Raw genomic sequence first — 16660 nt, 5'->3', positions numbered from 1 at the left:
ATCCCTCAGCATAAATATTTAAAAAATCTTTCGTTATCCTACATGTATTCAAAATGACCGACTTTTGCATCTTTATATATAAATTTTTTGATAGATCTAATACGCCTAAATTTTTAATGAGAGAGCTAGGTATAATGCCAGTAGCCGAATTAACTTATTAATTATTATTTTTATTATTATTAACCTTCATATCTTATATGAAGCAACATTAAAATGGTAATTCTCTTCTGTAAACACGTAAATGTAATATTATTATTTTTATTAACCTTGATAACTAACATTATAAGGGTTTTTTGTTTTGCCTGTCTCAGTGGGTAGGTTCCCGTGTTGAGAAAGGCATAGAGTTTTTGAGAAATTGTCTAGGTTTGAGAAATACAAATGAGGTAAACCAAGATTCAGTAGGTACTTGTAAAATTTCCTTTTGAAAAACTTGCTGTAACTGCGAAAAGGTTGTGGAGCACTGATGTAACGTCAGTGCTATGTGGCACGTACGTGTCCACGGAAGTGTAATCAGTTGTGTTCGATTTTCAAATTGAATTTAAAAAATAATGGCCGATCGCCCGCACATTGATGGTAAGTAATTGTTTAATATATTTTATTAGACCCAGATAGTTAACTTTGTTACTGTACCTCAAAAAGTCAACCATTCGGCTTTTTAAAAACCATTTCGAAGTACATTTTTTGTTATTTTTTTATGATAAACTTATGTTTATAAAACAAGATTTTATGCATAGCACAAAGGATAACAAATTATTACAAGCAATAATTAGTCGCCTGAAATATCAATACAAATTGAAAATATCTCCAGAGTAAAAATAAATGCCGCCGACGGGAATTGAACCAGCATCTTCTGATTTGTGATTTATTTTTACTCGGGAGATATTTTCAATTTGTATTGATATTTCAGGCGACTAATGATTGCTTATAATAATTTGTTACATTTCTTTTTGTTTTGGAATGATGAGATTATAAATTAAACAACATTCTACCATAAATATAACTTTATTAAAAATTTTAATTATTTTAATTTAAATACGTCTTATTTCAAATTGGAATAAATATATATTTTTGTTATGATAAGATAACTCAGATATAATATGATAAAGATCACAAAGCCACTGACCTTAATTGCCTACTATATCCCGGTCAGAGGCTGAGTTGGCATCGCAATAGTACCCCATCATAACACAAGCAATATTTCTGCTTACTGTGGTGGTAGTAGGATATTTTCAAATATTGACAGGTTATTCGTAACTCGGGAATGTGTGGCTTAATTTTTTTTAAAGTCTTAATATATTTAAGCTGGCAATACTTTTTCATATTTCACCATTGAAATTAAATTCACCTTTCAACTCTAATTACAGGACTTAACTATGTTTCACCTTTCAAATTATCAAATTAAATTCACGTTTCAACTCTAAATAAAGGACTTAACTATGTTTCACGTTTCAAATTAAATTCAACTTTCAACTCTAATTACAGGACTTAACTATGTTTCACCTTTCAAATTATCAAATTAAATTCACGTTTCAACTCTAAATAAAGGACTTAACTATGTTTCACGTTTCAAATTAAATTCAACTTTCAACTCTAATTACAGGACTTAACTATGTTTCACCTTTCAAATTATCAAATTAAATTCACGTTTCAACTCTAAATAAAAGACTTAACTATGTTTCACGTTTCTAATTAAATTCACATTTCAACTCTAAATACAGGACTTAAGGCGAAGCTTAATGCCAAATAACTATTTTGATTAATCTTTATAACGAATTGGTGTACATTATCAATACCAAAAAATATGCTTTAGTTAAATTGAAGGTTTTCCTATCGCTTCGCTTGAGTAGAATACAAATAAAAAATAAATTACTCAATAAAAAAATATAAATGCATATAAAAAACGTTTTTTAAATAGAAATGTATGAACGCATAAAGGAAACAACTTTTAAAAATAAAGTTTTATAGCTAAGATTATCTGTGACAGTTTCAATTGATTAATTTTTTCGCTTTCTTATAAAATTGTTTACAAAATAAGATAAAACAAGTTTTTTGCTTGAAATCGAACGTTTTTAGACCCCGTTTGTCAAGTGATTTTAATGCCTATTACCTACGATATAAGGTATACCAAGAATATACACATTTTTAGCTTGTAGTTTCCTCTTATTCTACTATGTTTCACCTTTCAAATTAAATTAACCTTTCAACTCTAAATACAGGAAATGTTTCACATTTCAACACTAAATACATGACAATATATTGTAAAAAATGCCTATTTCCTTTAACACCGTGAAGAAAAAATATATAAATCTACGACAATAATTGCAATTACTTACATTTTGGCGCAAGTTAGATAAAATCATTGAAAATAACAATCGTCAAATTGAAGAGTAGTCAGTAGGTATTTCAACAACAAAAGAAACTCGCGACTAAACACAACCGCCTTGCCCTCCAGTCTAGTGGCCACTCAGTTGACGGGATGACTATAATATAATCCCAGAAGCATTCATCATTTTAACCAACCTCAGAATAAGGAAGTTGAGTCCATTTTTTTTATCAATGTTCGCATTCAAACTTAAATACGAGTTTTTTTTTTTTTTTTTAAGTTTGTTTTATTTTAACAATTTTTTTTAAGTTTGTTTTTTAACAATTATATCTTATAATTGTGGTCCCGGTAAACAATAAAAATATTTCGAAGCTTTATTTTTTATCTTTTCCGCCGGGTTAAATCTTCATCATAGGAAAAACTAAACCCTTCCACACACTTTTCCACAAATAATCATCTAGTCAATCAACATTATGCAAGTGCATTATATAAATAAAATAAATACAAAACAATACAAGAACAACACGTCAACTCACCAGATCAAATGGGAAAATAATTCACCGACTCCAGATAATTTCATATCAGAGGGTTCGGCTCGGTAGAACTCCTAACAGGGCCTATAAATCCTACTGATCCCTCAACATAAATATTTAAAAAAAAATCGTTATTTTACATGTATTCAAAATGACCGACTTTTGCATCTTTATGTATACATTTTTTGATAGATCTAATACGCCTAAATTTGTAATGAGAGAGCTAGGTATAATGCCAGTAGCCAAAATAACGAATGGTAATATTTTTATAGTCTGAGAATGCCAAATTCTTTTTATCTCATTTCCTAAATCTGTGTATTTTCTTATTTTTTCATTAACAGATTTTTGAATATTACAGGAATTTGGAATAGCGACATCAACGATATAAGTTAATTTTAGAGGATATGTAAAAAAAAATATCTATCGTATTTTTTTACTGTTATAGGTACTATAAATTTATTGTTTTAATAACTTATTAATTAATTAATTAATTACATTTAGATTCATAACGCGATTCAATTAATCAAATCACAAAATGAGCTCATATTATCAAATATGTGAAAAATGTATCGAATGAAATTAAAACTTGTGATTTCTGTTGGATTTATCTAGAAGTTGTTTGAATTGTGAATTGAAATCTTTATAATTTTTTTCAGTTTTAATTTATCCGGAAGAGCATCACAAAATAGCCATAAAATATAATAAACATAAGCGATAAACTATGAATATTCATATTTTTCCGATATTAAATCTCTTATTTTCAGATGTGTATTGACTACACAGCACCGGAACGCGTGGATTTTTTTAGCTCAGTAAGGGAAAGGTTAAAATGGTCTTGAGCGCATTATTTTTGAAAATTTTGTTTATACTAAGAACCCTAACAGCTGCATGGTTGGAAATGTTGATTGTTATCTTAGGAGGACTTTCAAAATTAACATATGAACATTTTCTACAGGCGAAAGGGTAGTTTTGAAAGTCCCTCCCCAACCGATTATGACATATTATTATAATTATAGTTACTGTTACAAGTTTTATTAATATTATTTTATAGTCATTAGCTTTAATTTTTTTGTGTAATTTTATATAACTTACCAGATATATTCTGTTTTAAACTGTATGTAAAAGCCCGGCTAGGCGTAAAATCTAATACAATAAATTGATCTATTCTTAATAATGTTACATTTTGATCCCAACGTGATTAAACTAGTTATTTTACGAAAACATTTTTAATGATGTCGCAATCTTTTTTTCATTATATTATTTATTTATTTTGTAAGAAACAAACAGCTTTTACATAATATACAATGATAGATAAAAATATACAAGTTAACTGAAGTCAAGCCACAGAAGTTTCTTATGTAAAGTTCATTATTTTTTTTTTTTTTTAATATAATATTGATTACATTTTATGATTTGTAATGTCCAACTAGGAAAGATTCCCGTTTCAGGGCAGTCAAATTTACAAGTTTCAAGTTATCCTAGACGAATACAGGATTTAAGACTAGCTAAAATAAGTATGTTAAAACGAAGATACATAAAAAGATACATAAAAAAGATACAAAAAAAAGATACATAAAGATACGTAGAGGCGTTCGTGATTTCAAATTACATTTTTTAGTATCATTTCGGAATCAGTCCTGCCTAGATCCAACAACCATTTTGTCACTCTTGGACCGAAGGATGACAATTCACACAGTTTCAGATAAGGATGACAATTCATACTATAATTAAACAATTTGAAATAAAAAATTCAGATATGGAGTACAAAACCCGCTCTAATTATATTGAAATAGCAGGCATTCCACAAAAAAATGGGGAACAGCAAATTGAAGTGGTTAAAAAAGTGGCAGCGGCGGCAGGAGTGGAAATGAAGTTTTAATATCTTAAAATTAATTTGGTGTTAAAGGAAGGGGAGAGGATGAGGGAAATAGGAAGAGGGTAGGAGATGCTCCCGATACATTCCATACTCTCATGTTAATAATCGATCATACGGATTACTTCATATCGATATTTCTTTAGGTTATAACCAAAAATGTCAATGCTGTAAAGTTTTGTATTATATTGTGCACATATACGAGGAATTGGGGAATTTTTTCGAATGTTTTTTCTACACGAGGGTAGATAAAATAAATCAGATTGTCGGGTCATATCGGCATAGTAATGAATTTCTGACACGTGTGTCTAGGAAATGATTTTTTTTCTACCTTGATTCGATTGTAAGGTTGTCCTGATTTCTTCGTGTTTCGTAAGTGGTCTCAACAATAATTTGTAATTTTTTTGTTGACCTGGTGGAATGAAATCATTTTTATTTTTTAAAATTATCTATTTCATCATAGCAAGCCGACATCGACCCCTGGGGGTCCATATAGACCACTTTGGGAACCTCTGCTCTAGTATATGTATAAATGTATCTATATATGTATAGATGTATACCTAGTATATAGAATAGTTGTATTAAACAATTTTTTTATTTTTTATATTATTAAATATGTAAAACCACAAAGTGATTGCTTTCTACGATAATATTATTTATGTTATCTGATACAAGGATGTAAAATCAATAGAAAAAGATCAAGGTTGGTTGCTAGGTAATGAAAGGCTGTAGATTGTTAATCTACTACGCATATTAACTGAATCGGTTCATATTAAAGTAAGGTAATAATAACATGATCTGAAATATTTACTAAATCATTCCTCAAAATGGAAAGATAATAAATCAGAATGTAACTTACTCCCTGTATATGGAATATCTAAAGAAGATGCAATCATATTCCTGTGCGTGGATTACATCATCCAATATCGAATCATTAATTAATTAATTATATGAATTCAAGTATCTGAAATCATTTCACTAATTCAAAGTATTAATTTAAGAAACTGAAATTAATGAATTGTAAGAATTGTAGAAATGAAAAAACTAATTTGAATTCATAAAATTAAATTCAATTTAAAGATTGAGTTGAAAGAATTGAATTCAAATGATAAATTTAAAGAAATGAACCGAGAAATCTAAATTCAAAGAACTCGATTAAAATAATTTCATTCAGAGAACTGAATTCTAATAATTGATTTCAAACATCTCAATTAGGAACTGAAAAGTTTTGTGTTTCTGATAAGAAAACCAACACCTACCATTTTAAAGCGTTTCCATTAACAAATGCGTTTTTCTGCTACACAATTCTGTTTTTACCAACAAATGTTCTCTTTAATTTTAGATGCAGAATTTATCAATACCAGCAAAGCACCAGAGAGAGATGCATCAGAAGAAGATGCATCAGAGAAAGATATATTACGCCTTTCTGAGCTTGACCTTCAACGCGAAGATCATCGTAAGCTGACCCTTGAGCAGTTTCCCATTAAAAAAGAAGAGGATGATATAAAACGAGCAGCACGCAACGGCTTCTACTACAATTTGAAAAGTGGGAACCTGAGTTGCGCTTTCTGCAAAGTAGAACTCCGAAACTGGGAAGAAACTGACCAAATGACACAGCACAAGTCAAATTGCCCTAGAGCTTTACAGAAACCGGTCGGGGTTATGCCATTAGGCAGTGCCAAAGAAAATGAAAAATTCAAAGCATCGAGACCAGCAAACAGTTTCTACGATTCGAAAGTAGCTCGCCGACATTCATTCAGAACCTGGCCGAAACGAATGAAACAAACACCGGAAGATCTCGCAGAAGCTGGGTTCTACCACGTCAAGACTGGCGACAAAACACTTTGCTTCTCCTGCGGTGGTGGAGTTTCCAACTGGGAAGACGAAGACGATCCATGGGAAGAGCATGCGCGTTGGTTCAACAACTGTCCATACCTTAACCACATGAAAGGAAAAGAATTTGTTAAACAGGTAATAAAGAAATACTATCCATCAAAGAAAACTTGCATTAATCTGCAACAGCCTTCGGGAAGTGATAAGGTAGACGGCATCAAAGAAGAACCCATGGAAGTGGATACAGAAGCAGAGGTTGATGAACGCAAATGCAAAATTTGTAATACTGCTAATGCTAACGTTTGCTTTGTCCCTTGTGGTCATGTCCTGGTTTGTAAGGACTGCGGTTTAAAAATGTCAACGTGTCTTATTTGTCGACAACCATTCGACTCGCTATTACGAATTATATACGACTAAACTTTTATTAGTCACCTGGGGTAAGTACGTCTATTACGCGATATTTTACACAATTGAGGTTATGTCATTTATCCAGGTTAGGGATTTACGTTACCTCTATAGCTTATGTAGGTACGTTATGGCGTCTCTGGAATATGAGAGGAATAATATTCAGACTTGTCTCACAAAATAATGTGTTAGTAAGAAAGTTTCCAGTAATTTCCGTTAGTCACTTTAGTTGTATCGTTAAGTTTTTAGATATTTTTGCCTTTGGCATGGTGAGGTTTATTTTATTTTATTTTTATTATCGATAAAAGCTTGTTTTACAGGTGTTTTTCGATTTAAAACACGTTTTTTTTTAATTTCTTTTATATTTTTTTCAAAGTTTTTTTTACATGATGTAGGTACAAAGTATAATAAGTATAAATTCTATTTTTTTCACAGTCCTCACTAGGATTTCCTGTTCTGAGGCGGCCTGTAGTTCTTAAACTTTTATATTTAGTTTCAGTTGTCTTTACATCGTATTTTTATAATGTTTGTAAGTTGAATTTCACTTTGTTCTCTCAGCCATGTTTTTACTTTTGTTTTAAATATATTCATTTCCGTTATTTTGTTTTTGTTTGATTTTGTAGAGCATTGTATAATTTCGTAGCATAAAATTTAATATTTCTTTGTCCAAAAGATGTGTTCTAACTGGGAGCAACCATTTTGGCTTTTTGCTCTGGTTGAGTATTTATGTTGAGCAAATGTATTATTTAAAAAATTTAATAAAATATTTTCCTTATAAAGTTTTTTTTCATTGTAGACTCTTGGAGATTTTAAATATTTCTTCCGTCGGAGTTCTAACCAGAACTCTTAGAATTGTCTTTAGTACCTTTTGTTGAGCCGCTCTGTGTGAGTGCTCAAGGCAGACCTCTAGCTAGTTATCTCGTACTCTATTAGTGATTGATACAAAGCTTAGTATACTTTTTTAATGTCATTTATGTGGAGGATACTGCGGGGTTTTAAAGAAGAATGTGCACCTGTTGAGTCTTTTTGTAATTACGTCAATGTGCTAGTTCCATCGGAGATTTTCATCAATTTCGATTCCAAGATATTTGATGCTTTTGGAGTGTGCTATAAGTGGGAGAGCGTGATAAATATTGATTATGTTGATAAATTCCTTGGCATGTATGTAATTTGAGAATTAAGTAATCCGACGGCTGTCCTCCGGATGTTATAAAAATGTCAGATATTTTAATTTATTGAAATTAAGCGTGAGGGAATTTATCTTAAACCAATTTTGCAGGAGTCCAATTTCGTGTTCCGCTTATTTGTAGGTACTTATTCAATCTCTCTTTATTTAAATAAAATAAATGTATCGTCAGCAAAACTAACGATTTTTTTCTCGTTCCTAGGTTACAGATATCACTGAGATATATTAGAAATAATATCGGACCTAGTACGCTTCCTTGCGGTACTCCATGGTTGATTAGGAGAGGTTTGCTTTTCCTCTTGTTAGTTTTCATATAACTTTTTAAGCTGTATTTGACATACCAATTTTTGATAGTTTTGCCAAAAGGATTTTGTGATCTGATCTGATCGGCTGCCCTCTGGCTGTTATAGAAATTGTCAGATATTTTAATTTGTTTAAATTAAGCGTGAGGGAATTTATCTTATACCAGTTTTTCAGGAGTCCAAGTTCGTGTTCCGCTTATCTGTAGGTACTTATTCAATCTCTTTATTTAAATAAAATTACTGTATCGTCAGCAAAACTAACGATTTTTTTCTCGTTCCTAGGTTACAGATATCACTGAGATATATTAGAAATAATATCGGACCTAGTACGCTTCCTTGTGGTACTCCATGGTTGATTAGGAAAGGTTTGCTTTTTCTCTTGTTAATTTGAACTCTTTGTGTACGTTCCAACATATAACTTTTTAGCAAGTTTAGAGCTTTATTTGAAATACCAATTTTTAACAGTTTTGCCAAAAGGATTTTGTGATCTGTATGTATTAAAAGTCTTTTGTGGGTCTATGAAGATTGCCAATGTTTTTTCTCCATTGTCTAAATTTTCCGTGAACATATCTTTAATAGTTTCTATGGCGCCACCGGTACTTAAGTTCTCCCTAAAACAATACTGTGTTCCCGATAGTATTTTATTATCTTCTAAATAGGATAAGAGCTGGTTTTTAGTATTCTCTGAGAATTATGATAATAGTAGTTGGTAAATTTTTTCTTTTATGATGATGATGATAGTAGTTGTTAAATTCTGCCTCCCGCACTTAGCGCTCGGTAAATGGTGGGCACGGGATGTGCTTCGCCCCTGCTCGTTTCTGGCACTTTGCGGTTGCCTTACAGGGCCGGCTATTCTTGATGAGACAAGCACCAGAAGATTTGGAACATAGTCTAGCCGAGGTGAATAACCTGATGGTCAAAAGTAATTTTTTCGGGTAAGTGAAAGACTTGGTGAGTGGTAAAGTTGAATTGGTGTATTTCTTAATATTTTGCTGTTTATATTTTATTCGGCCGACGCGATGAAGACATTTGCCAGTCGGTCGAAAAAGGGTGGGGAAATCTGTCCCCGCTAGATTGGGGACAGATTTCCTGCATGATTTTTGCATTTTCATTTTGTCAGATTACTTGCTGAAGGCAGTCGTTTGAATTGGCTTTTAAATAATAATTGTACAGGCTCACTTGTATAACATAATAATTATACAGTGTTTGATATTATCACATATGGTTAAAAGTGTATCTTGACAACTAGATTTTTAGTTTGTACAGGAACAAATAAAAAATGTTTGTAAGAATTGAAAATAAATTTGAACCTCAGTCGATCAAATTTGTAAAGAATGTAAAGTAAAGATTTTTCCGATGTCCTCCGTAGAGTAGCGCTCCGAAATAGGTTTGTTTCACTACGCTACGAATATGTAAATTTTATGACAGAAATTCTGAAATTTTGAAGAAAGAATTTTTATATCCCAAATAGTTTTTTTTTGTGTATCCCAAATAGTTTTTATTTTACTACCGCTGGGGAGATGTATGGGATATAAAAGTATTAATAACATTTTAGTTAATTTTCACAACTATGTGAGAGAACTCAATAGATAAATAAACGAAATGGTCTGACCGGCCGTGGTACGTGGGCGGCGCGGTATTGGAGAATTTCGTAGTCAGAAATTTCGGCCAATTTTGGCTAAAATCGGTATAAAATTTTTCAGTGGCAGGGAGTTTTATAAAATGATCAAATATAATTAATTATAATTTTATAAATTGTATTATTTTATGAAAGTTCTAAAATTTGTAAAAAAGATGGAAAATGTCTAACAACGTCCGTTACAGACGTATTCAAGAATTTGGTCAGGATTATCAGTGTATGTCCTGAAGACATTGTTTATTTTCAGCTCGTCAATTGATATAACATTGGTAGATTTAGAACTGTTTATTTTTTTATTATTTGCCACATTTTCGGGGATTTTGTTTACATTCTTCAATTTTTTTTCTAATAGTAGGTTTCTTTTGTATATGTTACAACTGATATAGACATGAACAAAATCCACAGTGTATCTTTAAATGCAACTAAAGTACTTGTCGAAAGATTTCCGCTCTATTTCAAACATGTCGTGTTTTATTAAATATTCTCACCATTTTCGCTTCATTATTATTTTTTTAAACTCTCCTTCTCCCTTTTACATTCGTATTAACATATCTCCCTTTCAAACCATATTTTGACGCTTACTATGGGGCCTTAAGTCATCCATTATGCGCAAGCAAAATTTTGTTATAATGATAATGGCAGTAAGAATTTTTTTTAATTTTTGTCAAATTTTTCGAAAATAAATCAATAAAATATTTTATTAACTATCCTGCAGCCAGTAGGTAGTACCAAAAATTACTATCCTCCTTATATTAGCTTAAATACTTGACATATAATTTTAGTATTTTACGTATTACTGCGCAAATACATAGTTTACCATTAATAATTGGGATTTCTATAGTTTAAAAGCCCATAAGACAGAAAAATGCATGGGGTCGTCGGAAGACCCACTTGGTTACAAACGTTTTGTTTGGCATCTTGCCTGTCCAGAATTAAACTAGAAAGATTGCACGAAATCCCAGAAGCTCAATTTAATTAAAATATTACAATTACTATTTATTTTATCAGTAAGCAGGCACTTACCAGACCGTAAAAAGATTATTTTCGACATCCATAGAAATTAATCCACGGAACTTAATTAATATTATTGGCAACACTCCTTCTATGGTAAGCACCTGATAAAGTTTGACGTTTACATTCACGTCTCATGAAGACATTAAATTTTTTCAACGAAGGCAAAACTTTCACCCAAAATCTGCAATTTCAATCTTAATACTTGTCTATAAGATTCCATCATAAATTAAAATGACGATTGATGATTTAAAGAACCCCGTTGATATGCGTCTATACAGATTTTTTTATCATCCATTCGGTCCATCGCCTTTCGAATAAAATCTGTTAAGGTAAGTCAATATATTGATGTCAATTACAGTATTTATTTATTGGGTAATTATTTGGTATTGCGGGCAGCGATTAAAACGATTTTTTGTAATAAAATCTTTTGATTCATCTTAATTGATATATAAGAAAACTATCTGCATTTGGGAAATTTTTATATTCTAATTTTTATTTACGTAAAATGAACCTTCGCTTTCGTTAAATGGAATTAGAGCCATTTAAAATAATATGTTGTTGACATTTTCCTTATGTTGGCATTCCTGATACTATACTAGTGGCTAGACGAGACGTTATTATCATGTACTTTGTAATAATAAATAAAGGTATTTATGCATGTTTTTTTAAATATATATATTTTTTAGAAGGTTGGGTTATTATAGGTTTGGTTAGTATAGGTTATTTTAGGTTAGGTTACGTTAGTATATGTTAGGTTAGGCTATAGGGTTACACTGGTTAGGTTAGGTAAGCGTTGGTTAGGTTACATTTAGGTTTCCCAGATGGTCCAGATAAAAAACCGAACATTTTTTATATAACCCCTTTGATTTTTGTACAATTTGTCGAAAATCAAAGGGTTCTTTGATAATCTTAAACCCCTTTGATTTTGGTCGAAACAAACAGAAAATTACTAAAAAATTTCTCAGGACGAACACAATGAAACCTTTAATAAACATTAAAACTTATATTTATTATTGCTATTGGTAAGCATAAAATCACTCATTAACATATTTTCCACTAGATGATACTGCTTTAAATAATAGTTTATTACCTGAAATTGTATCTTTAATTCAGTGCAACTGACATTTAAATTGAAGAAAACACATAATTCGCTTTTTACGGTATTCACACCTAGTAGATTTCTTTCGTCAGTCCATACATTACCCATTACACTAAAAACTCTTTCTACGAAGGCATTGGAGATGGGAACAGTGCACACATATTGTACCATTTTCGACAGATTTGAGCAAGTCTGCTGCCATCCGCCAGAATCAAAGACATTCTATTGTCCGGTTTTCCAAAATTTTCTAGACCAGACAGCCGTTCAAAAAACCGTAATGTCCGGTCCAAAACCGGACATCTGGCAACCCCTAGTTACATTAGGTTTGTTTACATACACTTTTTTTATAAAATTGTAAGCAAAAACGCTTACATAATATGCATGAATTAATTGGCAATAACGTTTCTTCTAGCCCCTCGTGTAGTATCAGGAATATCAACGTATGAAAATATCGTTGACAGAAATTATTGGAAAAGGTTGTTATCCCATACAACGAAATTGAATGTTTATTTTACGTAATTAAAAATAAGAATGTTATAATTTAAAATTTCCCAAATGCAGATATTTGCCGTTTATAGTAATTAAGCGAATATTTTCCATGTATTGCTTTATATTACATATATCATTATTTTGGCGATCCATTATATTAATCTCTGTGATTCGTAGATTGCACAAAACAATTACTCTAAGTAGGACATCGGATGTGGACATCTTCGATAAATTTTATTGTAAAAAACACTGTGTAGTGCAATATTTTTCGGACAAAAGCACATAATGCGTGATTTGCTTTAAGTTATGTGTGGTTTTTTAGTATATACATTTGAGATTAATCTTTGATATCCAGTTGATGTTTAAGTACAAAGATAAAACGTACTGGTACAATTTGTAAGATATTGTCTTGGACTGGGATAGGTGTAAGTTTGCCACCTTGTGTAAAACATTTATTTCTGTACAAATTAGCACCGATCGACGAAAACCGGATGGTAAAAACATATACAAAGTCTTTAACTGATTCGATTACATTTTAGGCATAAGCTCCCGCCGTCTGGTACACCTACAATGGATAATACAACCTCAAATACTGATGCCACTATTTCCAAGCCAGAGAAACTTCCCAAAGAAGGTTGTACCTCATCCCAACATGACCCGGAATTTCAGTTCATGGATGTCAAACAGGAGATAGCAGAAGATTTAGCTGAAGAATGTACCAAAACTATTGATGTAGATGTAAAGTCTCCTGATAATGTAAAGGAATATTTAGTTCCTCTGCAAACTCTCGAAGGAAGTCCGGGTGAGATTCTTCTTCTTGTTTAGTTGTTTTATCTATCCTGAGGGTCGTGACTCCCATTCCAATTATTGTCCTGGTGGACAAATACCTTCTACTCCTCGCGGTCTTGCGCTGCATATAGAGCTGTGAACACTGATGTTCCGGACGTAGGTGATATTTAATCATTCCAATGGATCGATGATCTTTGTGGTGTGTATGATAGATTGTGCAAGTGAGACAGAATGTTATCCGAATTCTGTAAATGAGTGTGCGTGTTCGGTTAGTACCCTCTTTGTCTTTCAGTTTTCACCGATAGTAAAGTTGTAGTATTTTCGCTTTTTTATTAAAAAAACCTAAGAACACTACATTGGCGCAGCCGAAATTTTTGTCAGTTACCATGAGTTTCTCCAGCATTAAGGGTAAGATTGCCATTAAAATGAAGTGGTACGATTCAAAAGACTCTTAGAGAAGGACACGTACTTTTTTAAATTAATACAACCCAAACGGCATGTAATATTGTTGTCTACCCATGCATACCTAGAGCCGTTGTATGAGGCTGCTTAGAAGTCAATTTAATTTATTATTTTAAAAACATTATAAAATCGTTAATTTTGATTGCGGTTAAGTTAGAGAGCTTGCCTTTTAAAGGCAGCTTCATAGATGATCAATATGTCGATACACGAAATGGTTCTGTTCAACAGGAATATTACTATCCCCACCGGCATGACCATTGGCAAGATAGTCCTGTAGACTGAGATATAACCATCGGGAACATAGAAATGAATGCTCTCTATTATAGCCGTTGTTTTCAACCCATCCACGCATCAGTATGAAGCAATGTGAATATATCTTCGGACCCGTACATGGTTAATTCTGACCCTACCCAAAAGAAAGTCGATTGATAGGATTGTACCACGGGTAGAAGTACTCCCTCTTGTAGAGGAATCTCTTTACCTAAATGTTCACGAGTGATGGGAAATGTGATGAGGACTGGGAAGGAAGGGTGAATGGAGTGAATCCCGGAAACTCTGTTAGCGGAGGACTCAATGCGGTAATTGCAAATAATTGAGTGTAAGGAGAATAATTATGACGCGATAGAGAATGGTAAGTAGTAAGGGGCGTGGTACAATCAAGCTAATCAAATACTTGAGTCGGGTCAAGATATAACTGAAGACTATATAATATGATTGTTGCAACAAGTAATATTACACAGTTAACTGAGCGTAACGAAATCCTGTTCAAACCCGACCGTTTTGCCTTTCGTATGTCTGTAAATGTGTTTGTATGTTCCGTATCAAGATGGTGGCCGTTGGTCCGGTAAATTAAAGGTTATGTTAGAAACAAAACAGAAAAGGAATAAAATGTTTCTTTTCTTTCGTGTTCTGTTTTGTCACTGTTCGGTTTTGAAATTTTATTGCCGTAAATTAATCTACATTTTGTCTTTTTCCAGAAATCCAGTGTGAGAAACCATTTTCATGCACAGAATGCAGCTTCAAGTGCAATTCAAAACATACCTTAGGGGTGCATTACAGAAAACACACCGGAGAGAAACCATTCTCATGCACCCAATGCAATTTTGTTTGTTCAATGAAAAGCAGTTTGACGCGCCATTTAAAATCTCATTCGGGAGAGAAACCATTCTTATGTCCAGAGTGTAGTTACAGATGCTTGGAGAAAAGTAGCTTGCTAGCTCATCTTCGGACGCACAACGGAGAAAAACCATTCCCGTGCACACAATGCTCTTACAAGTGCAGTCAAAGAAGCAGTTTGGTTCTTCATCTAAGAACGCATTCAGGAGAAAAACCTTTCTCATGTTCGGAGTGCTCTTTTAAGGGCTGTTCTAAAACCTCGCTGGTAGTTCATTCCAGAAAGCACTCCGGAGAAAAACCTTTTGCATGTACGAAGTGTAGCTCTATGTTTTCTCTCAAACACAGTTTGATTCAGCACTTGAGAACGCATACCGGAGAAAAACCATTTTCATGCTTAGAGTGTAGTTTTACGTGCAGTTCTAAAAGTAGACTAAATGTTCACATAAAAACACATTCTGCAGTTAAGCCATTTGCGTGTACTGTCTGTACCTACATGTGCTATCAAAAAAGTAGGTTAAACGTTCATCTAAGAACCCACACTGGGGTTAAAAATCTCAATGATTGTAAATTTCTGATTTAATTTTTTTTTAAATTTAAATACTGCATAATAGTTTCAGTTGCTACTAGCCGTCAGGAGCCAGTAGAACTATGTCATCCGCAGGGGTAATAGGGAAGCGAAGGAGATTGATGGAATAGACTTATCGTTCTTTTAAATCACCAAACACGGCTAAAACCATTTCGAACAACGTTTTTCTACTTAATGCTGATCTTTCACCAGAACCATGCTGAAAATATATACCATCCTAGAAAAAATTATTCTCGTTTTCAAAACGCGGTTTTTAAGTCTTATGTTAGTGAACTTCGCGTCTAATACGTGGATTTTATAGAAAAACATATAAAGTCCCATGTTTGTGTTTGTTTTTCCATTTAACGCCTCCCTTTAAAGCGTATTTCTATAAATTCTTATCCTGGAATCTTATTTCTACTAAATTCTGTCGTTCTTCCAATCTCAGGTCCAAGCTTTACTGCCTTTGCGCAAAGCTTTGGTATCAAGTTACATTTAAAAAAACCTATCTCAATGGTTATTTTTTGTCCATCGGATTTATTCATATTTTATTAAACTCAATTTCTGCGATTTAGTGAAAACTGATTCTCTAACAATGAAAATGGTTAATTCACACAACTAAACAGGAAATCTTTATATTTCTGTATTTGTATTTTATTTTTAAATTTATTTATTTTTTAAAGTAATTGTTGTTAAGTTATCATTATCTTCTATTATTATAATTATGATCTTTGGATATTATGTACAAGGGTACTTAATTTATTTTTGTTCGTTTAAATAAATAAATATATTAATGTTGATTCAAATTTCATGTTCGTACCCTATTATAGATTAAAGTGACAATTATACAGGGTTTTTTTTTTTTTTTTTTTTTTATTTATTTAAGGAGAAAACACAGATACAGACAGTAATTAAAAGATAATTTTGTAAAACAATAACTTGAGAATTCGCCTGCATCCTAACTATTTCTCACTGATTGACTGGTAGATAACAATTTTAAATATTTTTTACATGTAAATAAGGTAAAATTAT

The 16660-nt window shown here is 32.1% G+C and overlaps 2 protein-coding genes and 1 long non-coding RNA gene across 3 annotated transcripts in view; 2 read left to right on the top strand and 1 right to left on the bottom strand.

Moving 5' to 3' along the window:
• The window catches only part of LOC149416295 (uncharacterized), a 36863-nt gene that overhangs the window by 10588 nt on the left and 9615 nt on the right, over nucleotides 1–16660 (bottom strand). The window lies entirely within an intron of this gene.
• LOC149416297 (baculoviral IAP repeat-containing protein 7-B-like) lies at nucleotides 491–7426 on the top strand. Its single transcript, XM_089642111.1, has 2 exons — nucleotides 491–573; nucleotides 6072–7426. The coding sequence occupies exons 1-2, from the start codon at nucleotides 549–551 to the stop codon at nucleotides 6977–6979; spliced, it is 933 nt and encodes a 310-aa protein (XP_089498237.1). The 5' UTR covers nucleotides 491–548; the 3' UTR covers nucleotides 6980–7426.
• LOC149416296 (uncharacterized) lies at nucleotides 11210–16325 on the top strand. The gene is made up of 3 exons (XR_016303677.1): nucleotides 11210–11437; nucleotides 13236–13498; nucleotides 14925–16325. It is a non-coding gene; the product is annotated as an uncharacterized LOC149416296 (long non-coding RNA).

The sequence above is a fragment of the Hesperophylax consimilis genome, chromosome 17, assembly GCF_061612785.1.
Source record: "Hesperophylax consimilis isolate HC1 chromosome 17, BYU_Hcon_1.0, whole genome shotgun sequence".
Taxonomy (NCBI): Eukaryota; Metazoa; Arthropoda; class Insecta; order Trichoptera; family Limnephilidae; genus Hesperophylax; species Hesperophylax consimilis.
The sequence above is the reverse complement of the archived record's forward strand: the minus strand, read 5'-3'. Positions and strand labels throughout refer to the sequence as shown.

Bases quoted from the DNA above. Each gene is read 5' to 3' on its own strand.
- LOC149416297 (XM_089642111.1), top strand. From the start codon at position 549: ATGGCCGATCGCCCGCACATTGATG. The intron at 574-6,071 runs GTAAGTAATTGT...CTTTAATTTTAG, and splicing joins CGATCGCCCGCACATTGATG to ATGCAGAATTTATCAATACC.